Source organism: Grus americana, chromosome 1, assembly GCF_028858705.1.
Source record: "Grus americana isolate bGruAme1 chromosome 1, bGruAme1.mat, whole genome shotgun sequence".
Lineage (NCBI taxonomy): Eukaryota > Metazoa > Chordata > Aves > Gruiformes > Gruidae > Grus > Grus americana.
The window spans coordinates 101,771,499-101,786,949 of NC_072852.1; the positions used below are offsets into that span (position 1 = coordinate 101,771,499).

Genomic DNA, 15,451 nt, shown 5'->3' on the forward strand with positions numbered 1-15,451 from the left:
TGCACATTCATCAATGTTACCTCATTTCTAACCATTTTCCTCAGCTACAAAGGAATAACAACATGTATAAACTGTCTTCTCTGCTAACAGTAACCATCCACATTGTTTCCAGAGACTTTTGGGAAAGCCATATTTTAGATGTAACCATCATCCTTAGCTGAAAACTATAGCTATTATCCTCACTAAGCAGGAGATGTGGAATGGGGAAGGAGAGGACATTCCAGCTATTGAGGTTATCCACCAAGATCTCTGAAGGGGACCTGAGGTTAGATCATATCATGCTAATGCATAAATGTGTTGACTTTGTGTCCTGACCTCAAGGAAGTAAAAAGAGTCCATTAAAAATAAATAAGTAAAAATTGCTTTGTGTATTTGTTTCCCAGCTGGAAAAGGGAGTGCTCAGAAGCCCTGCTCCAAGGACATGGCAAAGACAAACAAGCGGGCTTTGCAGAAGGAGGACTGGCATGCCCCTGGCCAAGCTGCACATGGATGTCTCTCCCTCCAAAAGGCACATCAGCCAAGAGGGGAGTCTTTAACATAGAAAGAGGTAATTAGATGTTGTTTTCATTCAGCTATCAGTACCCCACTGTTTTATTATTCCTGGCTGTAGCAAGAACTTTACTACTAAGCTGTGGTGCTGAAAAGACTGCTCCATGGAGGATTTCCAAAACATGCTTGATGTTCTTTTGACTGCCTCTGCTAAATCAGCTTGAGTCAAAAATAAAGGCTGGATGCACTGACATATTCCACCACCTTCACGCCACCGATGTCATAACATTCAATATTACCTTTGTGGGGCCTTGCCTAAGCACACTGAACATCTAAGCACTACCTCTCTCTCCTTGGCTATGGCATATTTCCATAAATTAATTGTCTAGTCCACACACGCAAAGTCTTCAAGAGGGACTCCTGCAGAGTGAAATGATGAACACTTCCATTAACGAGTCTGTAGTATCAGTGAGGGCAACTAGATGTCACCCACAGCAATAGGGTTTCGTCATACTAGAGTTGTTTTCATTTCCTCTGGGTAAGAGAGTATTCCACAGAGCAGATTATAATATCATTATAAATTACCATTATGAAAACAGGTTAATCTCCTATGCATTTGTCACTAATAAATTCTAAAACGATCCTTCTTTGCAGAAGAATAAAGACAAGATAATACACTTTGCTTGTATTGGGCGAGGTGTTGATAGGTCCTTGTATTTAAACACAGAACATTGTCTCTTTGCTACCATTAAAATATTTCTTCAAAATTATCCCTCCTCTGTAGCCCATGAAAAGTTTGTAATGCTTCTCTTTCAAAGACAAAACCCAGTGCATGCTAACAGTGCACAAGCTCATTGGAACAGTTTACAAACAACCAAGCAAGCAAAAGAAACAAAGGTAAATACAACACTTAGTACCAAAAAAATGAGAGGCCTTCTTTTAGTGAGCAAAATAATATGTAGTTTCAGGTAATTACAACCTGCAACTACAGACCCTTCTCTGCCACAGATCACAAAGCAAAGCAAATTGACCACAGCTATTATAAAAACAAGAACAGAAAAATGCCAGGGATGAAGAGATGTTTCAGAGGCTGGAATTTTGCAGAAAATCTGAGCACATCTAAAGACCATTTTAAACATATGGAGCTGAAACACCATAGCACACTAGCACTTAACAACCTGTAAATTAGCTGCACAACACCGAGAAGAGATGCAACGTGGAAGAGGGAGCATAGGTTTACCTGGAATGTAATTTTTATTCTCCTAATCAGAGAATGAAACACAAGGAAAAAAACATTCCTAAGAGTATCCTAAGAGGAACTTGTTTCTGATAAACAACCAGCAAATCATAGAAAGCAGATTAACCAGAGCAGTGACTGTGATATATGAATGCAAGACTGCAGCGCAAAAATAGGTAGTGTTTTGCTTTTCTATGGTAAGAGACTCAGCGCACCATTATGTCATGGTGACTTGCAAAAACAGTAGTCAGAATTAAGGACACTTTGTCCTGTTTATATTAAGACAGATGATGAACCAAGTTTCCAGAATAAGGTATCCATTCACATTTCCTAACAAGATGAAGTGAGAGGAAAGCAGAGACTGAGCATTATGATTTCAGTTTGCAGATCTCCAAACAGATGAAGTGCTTTACTTAACTCTTGCAGTGGGACCCAGCTCTTATCGTCCTGCTCTTTACCAAGTCTCTTAGTAGGGGTGGCAAGTGAACGTTTATCCTGTCCCAAGTAGTGTAAGGTAACAAACTGGGCACATCAGGACTGCAAAGTACTAAAAGAGAAAAGAACTCAAAAGCCAGCAAAACCCACAGTTCAGCCCAAAATCCGTACAAGATTTTTGCATGGTGCTTACTGAGAGGGACTATCCCCCTGAGGTTTTACAACCAGCTTAAACAGAACTATGGAGCTACTGCTGAAACGCTGTCCTCTCCTTCACCCCTGCAGTGCACTACTACTTGCTACCCTTACTTCACCATCAGCAACTGCTCAGCCAGTTGTTAAAGGAATGGGCAGCAGTGTGGGATGGAGGATCTGCCCTCTGTCTGCGGTGAGAGGGGTTAAGCCAGCCTTGAAACTGTACACTTAATTTCTGCTAGGCAATATGAAAAACAGCAATAATATTGAAGTAAGCACATAATATTTTCTATTAGTAGTAAAGCTAAATCTCCAACTTGTAGTCTAAACTCTAAAGTGCAACTTGCAAATAACATGAAGTCAGAAGCCACTATGAGAAATACAAAATGTTCAGCTTCTAGTTGGCTTCATTGACAACTGAGTGGTCAACACATCTTAAAATCAGTACTCTGAAAACCATACACAGCCCAGTTGGCAAGACATGCTAATGAGAGATCAAAATCCTAGAAATCAAATGTAACTTTAGTGGTCTGTCTTCTCATTAGAGAACAATCACTTGTTATGTTTCATTAAGATAAAGTGCAGTTCATTAAAAAGGATAGCTCGACAATTGCCTGAAGATAGTTGTCGTGCTATATGAAGTCTCCTCAGGTGTCAGAGACATCCATTCACAAACATGGCATGGCACCTGTAGAAGGTTTGCAGCTTTTCAGAGCAGCAGCTGGCGGCCTGGAGACTTGGCACTAAAATGGCTTAAGACTGGAGACTAAATCCCACTCCTGAAGCTTGTCCAATTTCTAACTGTCTTCACCCATTGCCTATTCATGCAAAGGATTATTTTAGAACTGACAAGATCATAATCCACCTAAGGCAGGCATATTTTCCCATATAAAACAGCCTCTTAATACCAGACTTGACCAGATGACCCTGTTTGGCACAGGGTCTTTTCTGCTTTTCCTTCAATTTACAAAACTCAGTCTTCTGTTTGCTCTAGAACTGTGGTGGCTTCACACTTTTGTACAATCAGATACTTGCTTTGAAAAAGTGACATGAACAACAAAGAAAAACCATACATTTCCCTGATTCTTTGCATTCCTTATTTCCAGAGCCTCAAAATCGGGGATTCTTTCTCTTTCATCATTTTGCCCTGGACAGAACAATCACTGAATTAATTTCATCCCTAAATCCCTTTACTTAGCTTCTACACCAGCAATTCTGAAAGTAAAATAATCAGTTTTACTGCCTCTAGTTCAGGAACAATCTGCATCTTGAGGGTGATCTCTGGAAAAACAAGCAGCCACATTCCTCCTAGATTTACACTTCTCATAAACTCAGTGGCAGAAAACTTTGCCTTTCCACCACCTCACATTGACCACAGGCACAGGATACAGCTAACCCCTGCCTGCATTTATGTCCTTCTCCTCCTAGGAGGGATTTCTAGAGTTTGGTTCTTTATGTCTGTAGTATATATTCCTTTAAAAATCTTCTAGCATCTTTCACGAGTGAGGGAAGATCAAGGATATGACCTATAAGCCTAAGCAATTCACAGAAAACAAGGGTTTGCAATAGTATGGTGTAGCCCCAAGAAGTAAGCTAGTTTGCCATCTGTATGGCCTGAACACTGTGCTTCAATCTGAAAAGCAACATAAACGGCATCAGAATTTTTTTCCTCTTTCTTCCTTGGCAGTCTGGCAAATACCACTGTCTCTCAGCAGCGCGTACCAGTCAGATCCTAACTGCTATCTGAAGTTGTTTTGGCTTACTTCCCTCCACAGACTGAAACGAAACAATTCAGCAACTGTGTTTACTCTTTTCTTGCTGCCACACTGATGTTTATTAAGCATTTTCCACAAAGTGGATATTGGAACATGCCAAGTTTGTTGTCCAGGAGTCAACAATATCTCCCATGGGAAATAATTTATGAAATGTATTTAATCTCTACAAAACTCCTTTTCCATCACCAATGAACATGAGGAGAAAAAAAATGTTGAATAGTGGAAAAAATGTGCCTTCCGGCTTTGGCACTGCAAACATTTTTCATTTTACAGTTAAAAGAGAGACAGATTTATTGATTAAAGTGTGATCTCTATTGGTCATAAAACAGCTTCAGAAGCCATCAGGAACAATTCAGCATGGCTGTTTTCCAGGCTTTTCTTCCCCATTGATAACTTCCAGAGAAACATATGTTAACATCACAGAGCAGGTGCTCATTTCAAATTGGAAAGCCAATTTTAACTACCCAATTTGTATTTTTAAGTAAATAAATATATTTAAGTTTTATATACTTTAGACTTAGTAGGGGGTACCCATATTTGGGTCTTCTAAGGGTTTTACACAACCTCCATTTTCCTAGTGGCTGCCAACAGAATGCATATGTAAATCAACAAACATTTGAACAATCCACATTTCCTGTGAATGAATGAAAAATGCTATTTTTTTCCTACATATTTGGATACCTTGCAAGGCAGAATGGGCAAAGAACTGAGACAGACACATAAAGGAATAGAGGGAAGAAGCAACATTTGAAATGAAGCAACTGTTAAAAAGAAATAAATTCATCTTGGTGTGTTGCAGAAATAATAGTTCCAAGAGGAAGCATCCAAGTGTACAACAAGAATATTTCCTTGGGGAATTTACAGGTAATGCCACTGTTGAGTTTCTTCAATTTCTCTTCCACACATTCTTTTGATGCTTGGGTATTAACAAAATCTTGAAGGAGAGAGAAGTGAAGTGATAGACAGCAGCGGTGAAGGTTGGTTTGAAATTTGCTCGATGTGTGAAAATGTATGTTCCTGGTAAGAACTGTTCCTTCCCACAATTTCAATTAAAAAAAAATAATGTTAAATCAAGGCAGAAATAACCAGAGTGTGTGGGGGGGTGGGGGGTGTTATTCTGTCTGCTGAAAACTTCCATGTGCTGGCAAGTCACTCTCCCAGTCACAAGACCCTCAAGCCAGGCTGTCCCACAAGATGACAAGAATGGTGATGCAGCTGACCTCACTTTTCAGTAGGGAAGAGGACACCCCACCTATCCCAATATCTCATAGTGTCTATTGAAAGACAGAGTAATGCAGGCATTCAGCAGTTCTATTAGCTTTCTGTGACTGACAGGTGAAGCCAATAGAGACGTGCATAAAATCAAATCAAATTTCTGAGGCCTTGCCTGAGCTCTAGCTCTCCTGTTCATTATTTTGCTGTTAACATAAAGATAATTCCATACAAATGTCTGGGCTGTGAGCTGCAATAGAAGTATCCTGGCTATGCCATGTTCCATCTGTAAAAGATTCATCAAGTATAGCTGAGATGGCAAATAAAATGGAGTACCTTCACTGCAGGATCACCCCTGCTGTGATGCCTTCAATGCAGAAATGTTAACCCAGCAATTGCTTTTAAGTGCAGGAAAAGCTATGGGGGATACAGAACGTGTGTACACAGCTTCCCTAAGAGCATCGAGTGTCTGCCTTGTCACAAAAGCAGACAGATGGATGCCCACAGAAAGAGCAGGGCATCAGTTTTTTCAAATCCAGGACAGACACAAAGACATATCTCTTCATAGCTGTATGAGGATGCTCCAAAATCAGTGGAAGTTTCTACAGACTATCAGCACACAGATGATTATTTGCATGTAGTATTATGACAGGTACACACAAGAACAGGCACCAGAATAAACAATAGTACAGTCACTCACAAACGTGTACATATAAAATGTGGAAAAGGTATGAAGATAGGCACAGAGAGAGAGAGGAAATGCCAGAGAGAGGTAGACAAAAAAAGCCTGTAGAGAAAGGTGCAGCGACAGGTAGTTCGGTCTTCCAGCTCTGCCTCCCCACACGGCCAGGTCAGACACTGGATGCTGATGTGGGACCCAAGATAGATGAACTCTCTTCCCCCCCCCCCCCCCCTTTTTTTTTTTTTTTGAGAGAGAGAGAGGAAAAAACAAAGTTGGTCACTATTTCGCAATTTTTTTTCCTCATTCTGGAAACATCTTGGCAAAAGCTCAGGTATCCTTTTTTCTTCTTTTTTTTTTTTTTTCCCCAGAAACGTCCTCAGGCAGTGCATTCTCCTTCGAGGCCACACAAGGTAAATGGCCGGAAAACACCGCATCCCGCCACGGCCGTGACACGAGAGGAGCGCGGTGGCCGTTTGCGGGGGGGGGTGGGGGCCGTTAACGCCAGTAGAGAGATGGCGGTTGCGAAGTAACGGTCGCTCCCGCACAACGGCCGCAAGATGGCAGCGCCAGCCGCGCCAGCGGCGCGCACCCCTCTTCCGCGCCCACGCACAGATGCGGGGTCCGGCGTGCCGGGAGGCTTCCACCCTCGCCGGCAACGGCAGCGGGCGGCACAGGCGCTGCGCAGCTTCCCCTTCCCCTCCGGTGGGGAAGGTTGTGGGGAGCGAGAAGGGCTGGGGAGGGGGGGAAGGAGAGAAAATGGCCTCCGGTGGTGGCAGGAGGGGCAAAGGGAGAGCCTGTTGGAGGAGGAGGGTGGCTCTTCAGCAGACCCGAGGAAGAGGGTCCTCATCCAGAGGGCAATATGAGACAAAAGCCGTGTAAGGCCAGCAGGCAGTCTGAGCTGGGAATTTTCAGAAAGTATAAGCTGATAAAAAGGGAAGGGGACAGCAGCAGGGAAAAAAAAAAAAAGGTGATAGTGAGGCTAGTCAGATGTCCTAGTTTGGCCAAGAAGAGCCCGGTTGACACATCCATGTTTGGCAGTCTGGTTTTCTTCAGCTGACTTTTGCCACAGGTTGTCCAGAGCACCTTCCCTGACATTCCTTACAGAGACTGATTTCCAGCCCCTTAGCACAAGACTAAGATAAGCTCTGCTGACTATAATTTAATCTTAATTCCTTCAGTGGTCCTTGGTATATGGTATGAGAGACCATTAGAAGTCATTTAAAATTGAAATAAAGGCAGCAGCTTTATAAAGTATGACAAAAAGCTGATGGATTTAGTCAGACTGATCAGAAATAAGAACACTAGAAAAAGGTGAAGATGTTCGTTAGTAAAAATGAGCACACCTCTCCACAAATAATTTAGTATTGGCAATAGCCTAATTACCGTATGTAGATTAAGAATATTTTAGTTAGTGATAGTACACAGGAGGAGTCTACTCAGAAATGGTGTTCCTGGTTACAGAGACCCAGTCTAAAGTATCAGCATCCGTAACAGCCCACGGCAGGGAGCTGCACAGTGTCCTTACCCAATCGGGGTAAAAATACCTCCTGGCACGTGGCTTGAACGGGCCATTGCCACCACCTTTCACTGTCATTCTTTATGCATTGTTTTGTTCTTTATTTACTTGTGGTTGCTTGTGTTGGAGATCTTATGTAAAATATTTTCATTTTATTAACTGCAAGGGGTCCTAATTTCTCTGAATCCTTGTAGTTCATGTCGCATGTAGGAGGACACAGGCCCCAGTCCGGACGCTGGTTCGTGCTATCAGACTCAAACACATGCTCTGTTGTATAACCTGACCCAGACAGTGTGTCCTACTGTTGTGTGGCCCCTGCCAGATTATGTAAAGTGATGCACCATCTGCACTGACATCTGTGACCTGATACAGGTGGCATCACTCTGTAGCACATGTTAAGAAGGGGAAGAGGCTCCTTTCAGCCCATGTCCTTTTCTCGCTTTTAATCTGGTCACCTTAGCACAAGGCATTCCTAGAGCCTCAGCAATGGCCTTCAGCTGTCACCAATATTAGCAGGAGCATCAAGATATATATGGTGGAAAAAAACACCACAGATTTGCTGATGTGGAAATAATTCAGGGGCCAATGTAGTAGGCATTTTGCCCCTAAACTTCAAAAGTTGTCAAGTGCAAAAATTCAGGAAGACTTCAAGGTAAGTGATTTTGAATAGTGGGTATGAGATACTGTTTTGCTTGCCTTCTATTTTGCTAGTCTTGAGTGGTCACATTTAAAAGCTTTTCCAATAACAAGAGTAAACAAAGTTTTATTTTACAGGGAGTGTGGGTCTGCCAAGTATTACATTACAGCCTGTTCTAGATCTGCAGTGTTCAGGAAAATGCCATAGAAAGGAAGGTGCTAAACTTGCTAGGTACAGTAGTGGGGGTCAGTCCATAGCGTGTGAACTCGGAGAATACAAAGAGAAAGAAAAAAAAATAATGCTTGGGAAATGCAGAGATACGCCAGCACCCTGAGATGGCAGGAGTATGATTAATATTGTGTGGATGGGGGAATGTACGTGCAAACTCTGGCTGAAACATTTCCAGAGGTATGAGCTAACTGAGCCTTGACCTTGAGTCCTAGTCAAAAATTAGGTTAATTTTTAGGGGCACTGGATTTATGCCTCTTTCTAAATAAACACTGAGTTGATTAAAACCGGCAGCAAAGCACTGGGTTTCACAGGCTCAGGGACTCAGCCTCTAAGACTTGCTGCAGAATGCTCTCCAGTATTTCTGAAGTGGATTTTTTTTCCTTTCTGTAACAAAGGAGCTTCACTCAGCACACGGAGGGCAACGTGCAGCTGTTACCAATGCACACCATTGTGTAACTCGCTCGGGTTTGATCAATCCCAAAGAGTGTGACCCTCCCGCAGCAGGAGGTATCGCTCACTCCCAGTGCAGGCAGACTCCCAAATATGCCCAGGCTTCCAGAGTTACAGTCGGCAGCTTCAATCAACACCCCATAATGCCCAGCCCTGGCAACTGCTCGGAAACACACCGCAGCTACGTGCGATGATGGATTCTTGGGTACGTGGGTGCCTCCCACCGATGGCAATAGCGAGGGATTTTATTCATAACTGTTTTTAGAAGAATCACACTGAAAATACATGTGATAACATCCCTGTTTGCATCATGAGCATCTCATCCCACTGCATCAAGAGAGAACTGAACAACAGGCAAGAAATTCAGGGTTCTAAAATAATAATTTATGAAATGTCAGGGAAAAATAAACTGATTCTGATTGTTTCACTGAAAAACTATTTCTCTCTTTTCTGCTTTTCACAAAGCTTCTTTTACCTCTTTGCTTTCCAGGCTGCAGATCAAGGTGTTCAGCAATAGAGAAAAGGATGGTAAAGGATACAGAGTTGAGCATATCACGAATTAATGCAACAGAGACAATTATTAAACCATCTGCTTTCTGCAGCCTGTAGGGTTTTCAGCATTTTGTAAGGAAAACTGTTTGAAAAGCGACTTTCTGTCCTGCAGCATTAAATGAATATACCTACCTTTGTATTTTTTGTTGTATTTGTAGTTGAAAGCATTGGACAAACATCCACTGCTCAGTGTCTGTAGAGTTTCTACCCCTTCTGTGTCAGTTCCCTGATCCTGCGGGATCTTCATTCCAACCTGTTTAAAATTGGTACAAAAATATATATTATACAAATATTACTACTACAGCAAAAGTGAGGTAGGCAGCTGTATCACTACTGCTAAATATCTTTCCTTATTAAACACTAGATCAGCAATGCTCTGATATGAAGCCTTATCTACAGGAGAAAAATGTAGGGTTTAGAAAGATTGTACCAAGTCACCTAGAGTCAGCCTGAAAATGCAGCTATGCAAATTGAAGTAAAGAGCAGTCATGAAGCTTATACACCCATTGGCAATGATTCACACTTTTGTTTACGCTTTGAAAATCATCTTTGCCTTAAATTTTCTCTTGGGTACTTGTGTTTCCCTGTGTTTTTACAAGACAATTTCTCACTTTCATCGTCTCCTGCCCAGAACACAGCTAGTCAAGTAAAGGCTGTAACTCTCAGCAAACCCTCCCAAGTATATAGAAAGATTAGGTAAGGGTGTTGTTATTGGCTTTGTCATCACTGAAAATTATGCATTTTCATTACACTGGAATATCCTTCTTTTTCTAAGATCTTACACAAGACAAAGGCATGATTTCTACCATGATGCAGCTAGGAGAATTCAAATTCAAATGGGAAGTATAGGTCAGGATGCAACAACAGAAGTAAAAGCTCATGAATCATCTCCAGTGTGGCTTACTCAGTGTCAAAACATCTTTTATTTTGCTTTTTTCTTTTTTCCTCTTTTTTTTTAATGTGAAGACAGAGTATTTGTTATTCCTGTAAAAATTCCAGAGAAAAACAAGCGATCATAAAAAATCCATTTTACCCTTTCTGGTGCGGGGGGTGGGGTGGGTGGGGAGACATGGAGGGGGACGGACGGACGGACTTTAAAATACTCAAAAATGGCCATCCAGTGTTTTGGCCACTGGCTTTCATTTCACAACAGATGTACGATTCCATTTTCTCCATTTTATGTAACCCAATGGATTGATTAGCAAAAAGTAAGGAGAAAGAGAATAAATGCAAACATACCTCATCTAAATAGCTACATGCATATGCCCAGTATGATCAAATATGACAGGCCTGACACAATTTGTGTTTCTTTTCTTTAGTAGTGAATTTTAGAAATAAAACACAATGGCTCCCAACATTTTGGATTAGAAAAAAGCAAGTGATTTTCTTCAGGTCCTCAAAGCTCCTTGAAAATATATATATAAATATATATATATACACACACACACACATATAAAATCTTAATAAAAATTAGTATTTTTAATCTAGGAGAGTTTCTAAAGACTTTAGTCAAGGAACAGCAGCAGATCAAGATCCTAAGGATGGTTGTAAAAAAATTTACAATCTCCATTCCAAAAAGCCACGTAGTATAAGGCAGAGGCTTTAAATGATAGCACAGCCTTTCACCATCATTTGCAGCCACAGGAAATTAAAGAGCTGAAATTGAAGCTGACATGCAGAGCTAAGCATAGTGCTGCCTGCAGCACATTATTTCCACCATGTCATTGCCTACGGACCCACGAAGCCTGCGGTCCGTTCATCAGTAGATCTGTTGACGGCTTGCAGACCGACAACCTAAAGCTACTCGGATGCCGCAGAGCCCAAAAGGCAGAGGTTCGCGAGCGGGCTGTCCGTGAGGCCGGTTACCAGGAGCAGCCCAGCAGCGGGGGCAGAGAGCTCAGCACAGGCAGAGCAATGGAAATCAGCTGCCCGAGAGCTCCTTGCCGCTGCGGCTGGGCTGTCACCGCGTCCTCGCTGCTGTGGCTTCTGGGCCAGCTTTAGCGTCTCACAGCAGTGAGACCGTGCAGAAATTGTTGGCCATTTGTTAGAATAATCTGAAAAGGGGAAACTGATTTCCTTCTTCCTGCGACATCCCCTCTCTGTCCTTGCCAGAGAAAATACTCTGCCGGAGCCCGACTCACGCGGTTGCTTCCTAATCCACGTCCAAGAGCAGCCTGGCTGCAGGGGATGGGCAGGGAGGGGATTGCAGTTATCTTGCCTTAACACCCGGTGTGGAGGTAAGCCACGCTGCTGTCACTGCTGGGCAGGCCTTACATCCATCTCCCCAGTGCAGAGGACAGTGGTGAACCCAACAGTAGTGAGGGGAAAGGGAAAGAGGAGGCCATCATCAAACACACACGCTTCATGTGTTAGCCTTTGCTCATAGCTGAAGTCAACACACTCACAACATGACTGCTTAAATCTAGCATCTAGAGTAAAATTAATTACATTTCTGCTTATATCTTGTTTCATACCTCCAGCAAGATTAAAAAGAGTTACAGAAAGGCACTTTTACATTTATTCAAAAATAGAAAATACGATTTTCTTCAAAAAGGAGAAGCCTTTTCTGGAGATTGATAGAAGAAAATATTCTCAGAAGTATCTGATATGAAGGGAGTTCCACCATGAAATGAGTTGTTAAATACCCATCGAAATAACAATTTTTCTTACATTACTTAGCTCTAGGGTTTAAAAAAAAAAAGATAAAGTGGTGGTGTTCTACCAGGGAAATCTGTTCAGCTGTGAAGGATGATCAGGAACAATGTCTCCCAAAAGCTAAATTTCTCCTGATTGTTATCTTGAAAAATGGAGGAGTCTACTTCATTCAGATTTTTTTCCTAAATTTAGTCTGGCCTGAAACCAAGACACAATTTCTCCACCAACTCCATGAGATTTCCTGCCAGTTAATAGCACACCATACCTAATGAGCATTGAGAACTCTGGGACACAGTTCTCTGGAATCCTTCAGACCTCAAGGTCATGCAAACACCCCAAAACAGCCTGTAAACTTCCACTGCAAGTCCTCGGGTCCGGTTGATTTTAAGCAGGTGGAAGCGTGGGTGAAAACTTACGGGTTTTTATAACTTCTCTGTGGAAATAGCACTGATTACAAATTAGTTAAAAGACCCACTCTGTTTTGAATTTGATGCCATAATTATTTAAGTTTGGTTAAGTGGAAACTTTGTGTTATTGTAGCTTTTAATTAGTTGTACAGATGCATGTTACATTTCCTTGTAAGCCTAGCCCATCTTACCTGATCTTGCAGGTCTGAGTTCCTCTTCTTTTGTCAGTGTTGAAACTCATTACTTCACATGCTGTTTGGAACTGAGAAGATACAGGTTTTCTGCATTTCCAGGGAGGACCACTGCATAGTACAGGCGTTCCACCCTTCTGTGCTCACTTTCCAGAAATCAAAATGAAGCATTATACGACTGTTGTGAAATGAGAAAGGCATCAAAAAACCTATATTTGGGAGGAAGAATTGTTGCTACCTCGGCAGATTAAAGGTACAGAAAGTGTGGTCTTGGCTTCTACTGGGGAACCACAAAGAAATTTATCATCCCAAGGTTGAAAACATGAGATGCAATAGGCAGGCAGATATCTTCCTCATGAAAAGTCAGTACAGACCATATACCAAGAACAGGCTGTAGAAAATTGATGCAGAACATTGATCTGGAGTTTGAAATCTTAAATAAGTTCACCCAGGAATTCAAGGTCTGAATCAGGAAGTTTAAATAAAACAGCCTGAAAAGCTATACTGTGCTCTTGCCTTATTTTTGACAGCATTATTTTTTATATCTTGTTTTCTTCCTCTGTGTTGACATGGTGGTTGCTCAGACCTCAAGTTGCTACCAGGTATGCACAGCGTATAGAGGGAGAATCAACAGACTCAATAGGGCAGGGAAGAGAGTCTTCTGAAGGCAATCATTTCAGGCATGGTTGATTCAGGAGTCAAGGTTGTGCAAAACCCCTGAAATACTGTGTTATTTTAAAAACAACAACTTTGATAACTCTCTGATCAACATCACTCACAGCAGGAGGGAGAAGATGCTACATGCTGAATAACCAGTTGTAAAGGGGTTATGTGATTCTCCCCTGATACCCTCGCATTTCACATGCCTGTAGCGTCAGATCTTAATTTACCATCTACACTGTACAGACCAGGCATTGGCAGAGAAGTACCACTCTGGAGAACAGATTTGAGGACCTAGTTTCAGTCCCTCCCTCCCTCCACCAGTTTATAAATAGAGATTTTAAAAGGCGATGGTGTAAAGAGGCACTCCCTCCACTGCTCCAAAGGACTGCTTAGAGTCACTGCCACAAATGGTGCTCCTTCTAGCCTCCAGCTCCAGGACTTTTCCCATGACTCCCAGCTGACATTTTCTCCTTGTCCTGTAGGTCTTAGTTTAGATGGATTTTTCTCCATTTTTAGGAAAACTAGCCTAAAAATAAACTAGCCTGTTAGCACCCAAGCTAAAATGGGGAGAAGGAGAGGAGCAATGTGGAATGGAATTTTGGTGCTGGATATTGCCTGTATCCTCACGTCCTTCCCTGTGGGCTGGGGCTGCCCAAGGCCACTTGCTCCAGCAGCATCTTCTCCTCAGAACCTTGGAGGAGTCTCTGGGACAATCCTGTGATTAAGACTTGCTGATAAAAAGCTGCCATTCACCTCTCACTTGAATCTCAGCAGTCCTCTTTCCTAGTCCCACTGAAGACCATTACTATTTATGCAAGAAGACCATAATTGACCCAGCAAGGCTTAGAAAATTTTGGATGTTTGGGCAAAACTCACAGGAGGATGACAGGCATACTCTGCAACTGGACAGCAGGCGGTCAGTAGTGATGAGCCAGCACGACAGAACGGTGTGGCAAGGATCACCAGCTCAAATGCAAGGTACAACATGGTGGAGAAATTGAGTACGTGACTGCTTGGTTCCTGCAATAGTTAGACAGTGGGGGGCTAGGAGAGACAGAATTTGAGAGAGAGAGAGAGACACTGTACGCAAACAGTTGGAACTGGCAGCTATTTTGCACAGATCACTTTTGAGAACATTTAAATTCCCTAGTTTTAAAGAAACGTATTTCCCCTTCTTTCTCTCTTCCGTACATGACATCGAACAGCCCTGCCAGCTCCCATGTGAGTGAGCGTAGGGGGCTATTGCTCATTCCTAGCCATATGTTTCTGTCAGATGTTTATTTGCACAAGCGACAAATCATTCTGAGCCTTTGAAAAGCTAGCGGAGGCATTGCCGTTCTCCACTCCTACCTCATTTCTGCAATCACAGCCTGGGCTGCAGTCAAGGAGCAGGCAGCTCCCAGGCAGGCAGGGAGAAGGAACAAGACCCACAGGCCAGGCAGGTGTGAGCTGTGGAGCAGCACCCTTACACTGCAAAGGGAGATGCTCCAGAAGTAAAGTGACCCCTCAGTAGTTACAGAAGCACCGATCACTCTGGAGATGAAGATGTTCCTTTCTGAGAAGGAAAAGCTAGGGAGGAAAAGGAGAACGGTGAAACTGAAAGTCTGGCATCTCTGCTTCTGCCCCTCTCTGTTGGACTATCAAAGGATTTTTAAACTTCTGCAATTAAGACCTTGTATCCTCTTAGTATCATTATCCTTAGCCACAGTGAGGCAAATGAACCTTAAAGGTAATGCTTCAGTTTTCCCTGTGTCTTTGGTTTTTTTTAAAGAGTAAAGGCCCTATATAAATGTACTTTTGATGTCCATGTTACTTACTGGTAAGTCTGGATGCCCACAAGACCTTAAAACAAAGAAAGTTTCTGCCACATACAGAAAAGGAAAAGAAGCAATCAGAGAGAAGCTGATGAAAGGGACAGCTGTAACAAAGATTTGGAGGGTATCCCAGAATGAGATGTTCACTTTGGGGTGTATCCTTGCTACAAGCTCTGATGGAGACAGTGGTTCTTTTTTAAGGCATATTTAACTCCTGAAACTAATCTTGGTAGCTCTTAATTAATTAGAGACTGGTCCTACCCAGCAGCGTCACTGTGAAAAGGAGGCAAAGAAAATTTGCTTTTCAGTG

General features: G+C 42.4%; 1 protein-coding gene across 5 annotated transcripts in view; it reads right to left on the minus strand.

Annotated features, from left to right (window-relative positions):
• Window positions 1–15,451, minus strand: part of GABRR3 (gamma-aminobutyric acid type A receptor subunit rho3) — a 65,650-nt gene that overhangs the window by 31,846 nt on the left and 18,353 nt on the right. The window contains exons 5-6 of one of the 5 annotated variants that reach the window (XM_054812554.1): window positions 12,665–12,735; window positions 9,544–9,664 (exon numbers count right to left, since the gene is read on the minus strand). In XM_054812554.1, coding sequence (XP_054668529.1) covers window positions 9,544–9,658 — 115 coding nt within the window. In that variant the 5' untranslated portion in view covers window positions 9,659–9,664; window positions 12,665–12,735. Of the gene's footprint in view, window positions 1–9,543; window positions 10,037–12,664; window positions 13,575–15,451 lie in introns of those variants that run through there. The other 4 variants (XM_054812555.1, XM_054812553.1, XM_054812556.1 and 1 more) reach the window with 4 other exon arrangements.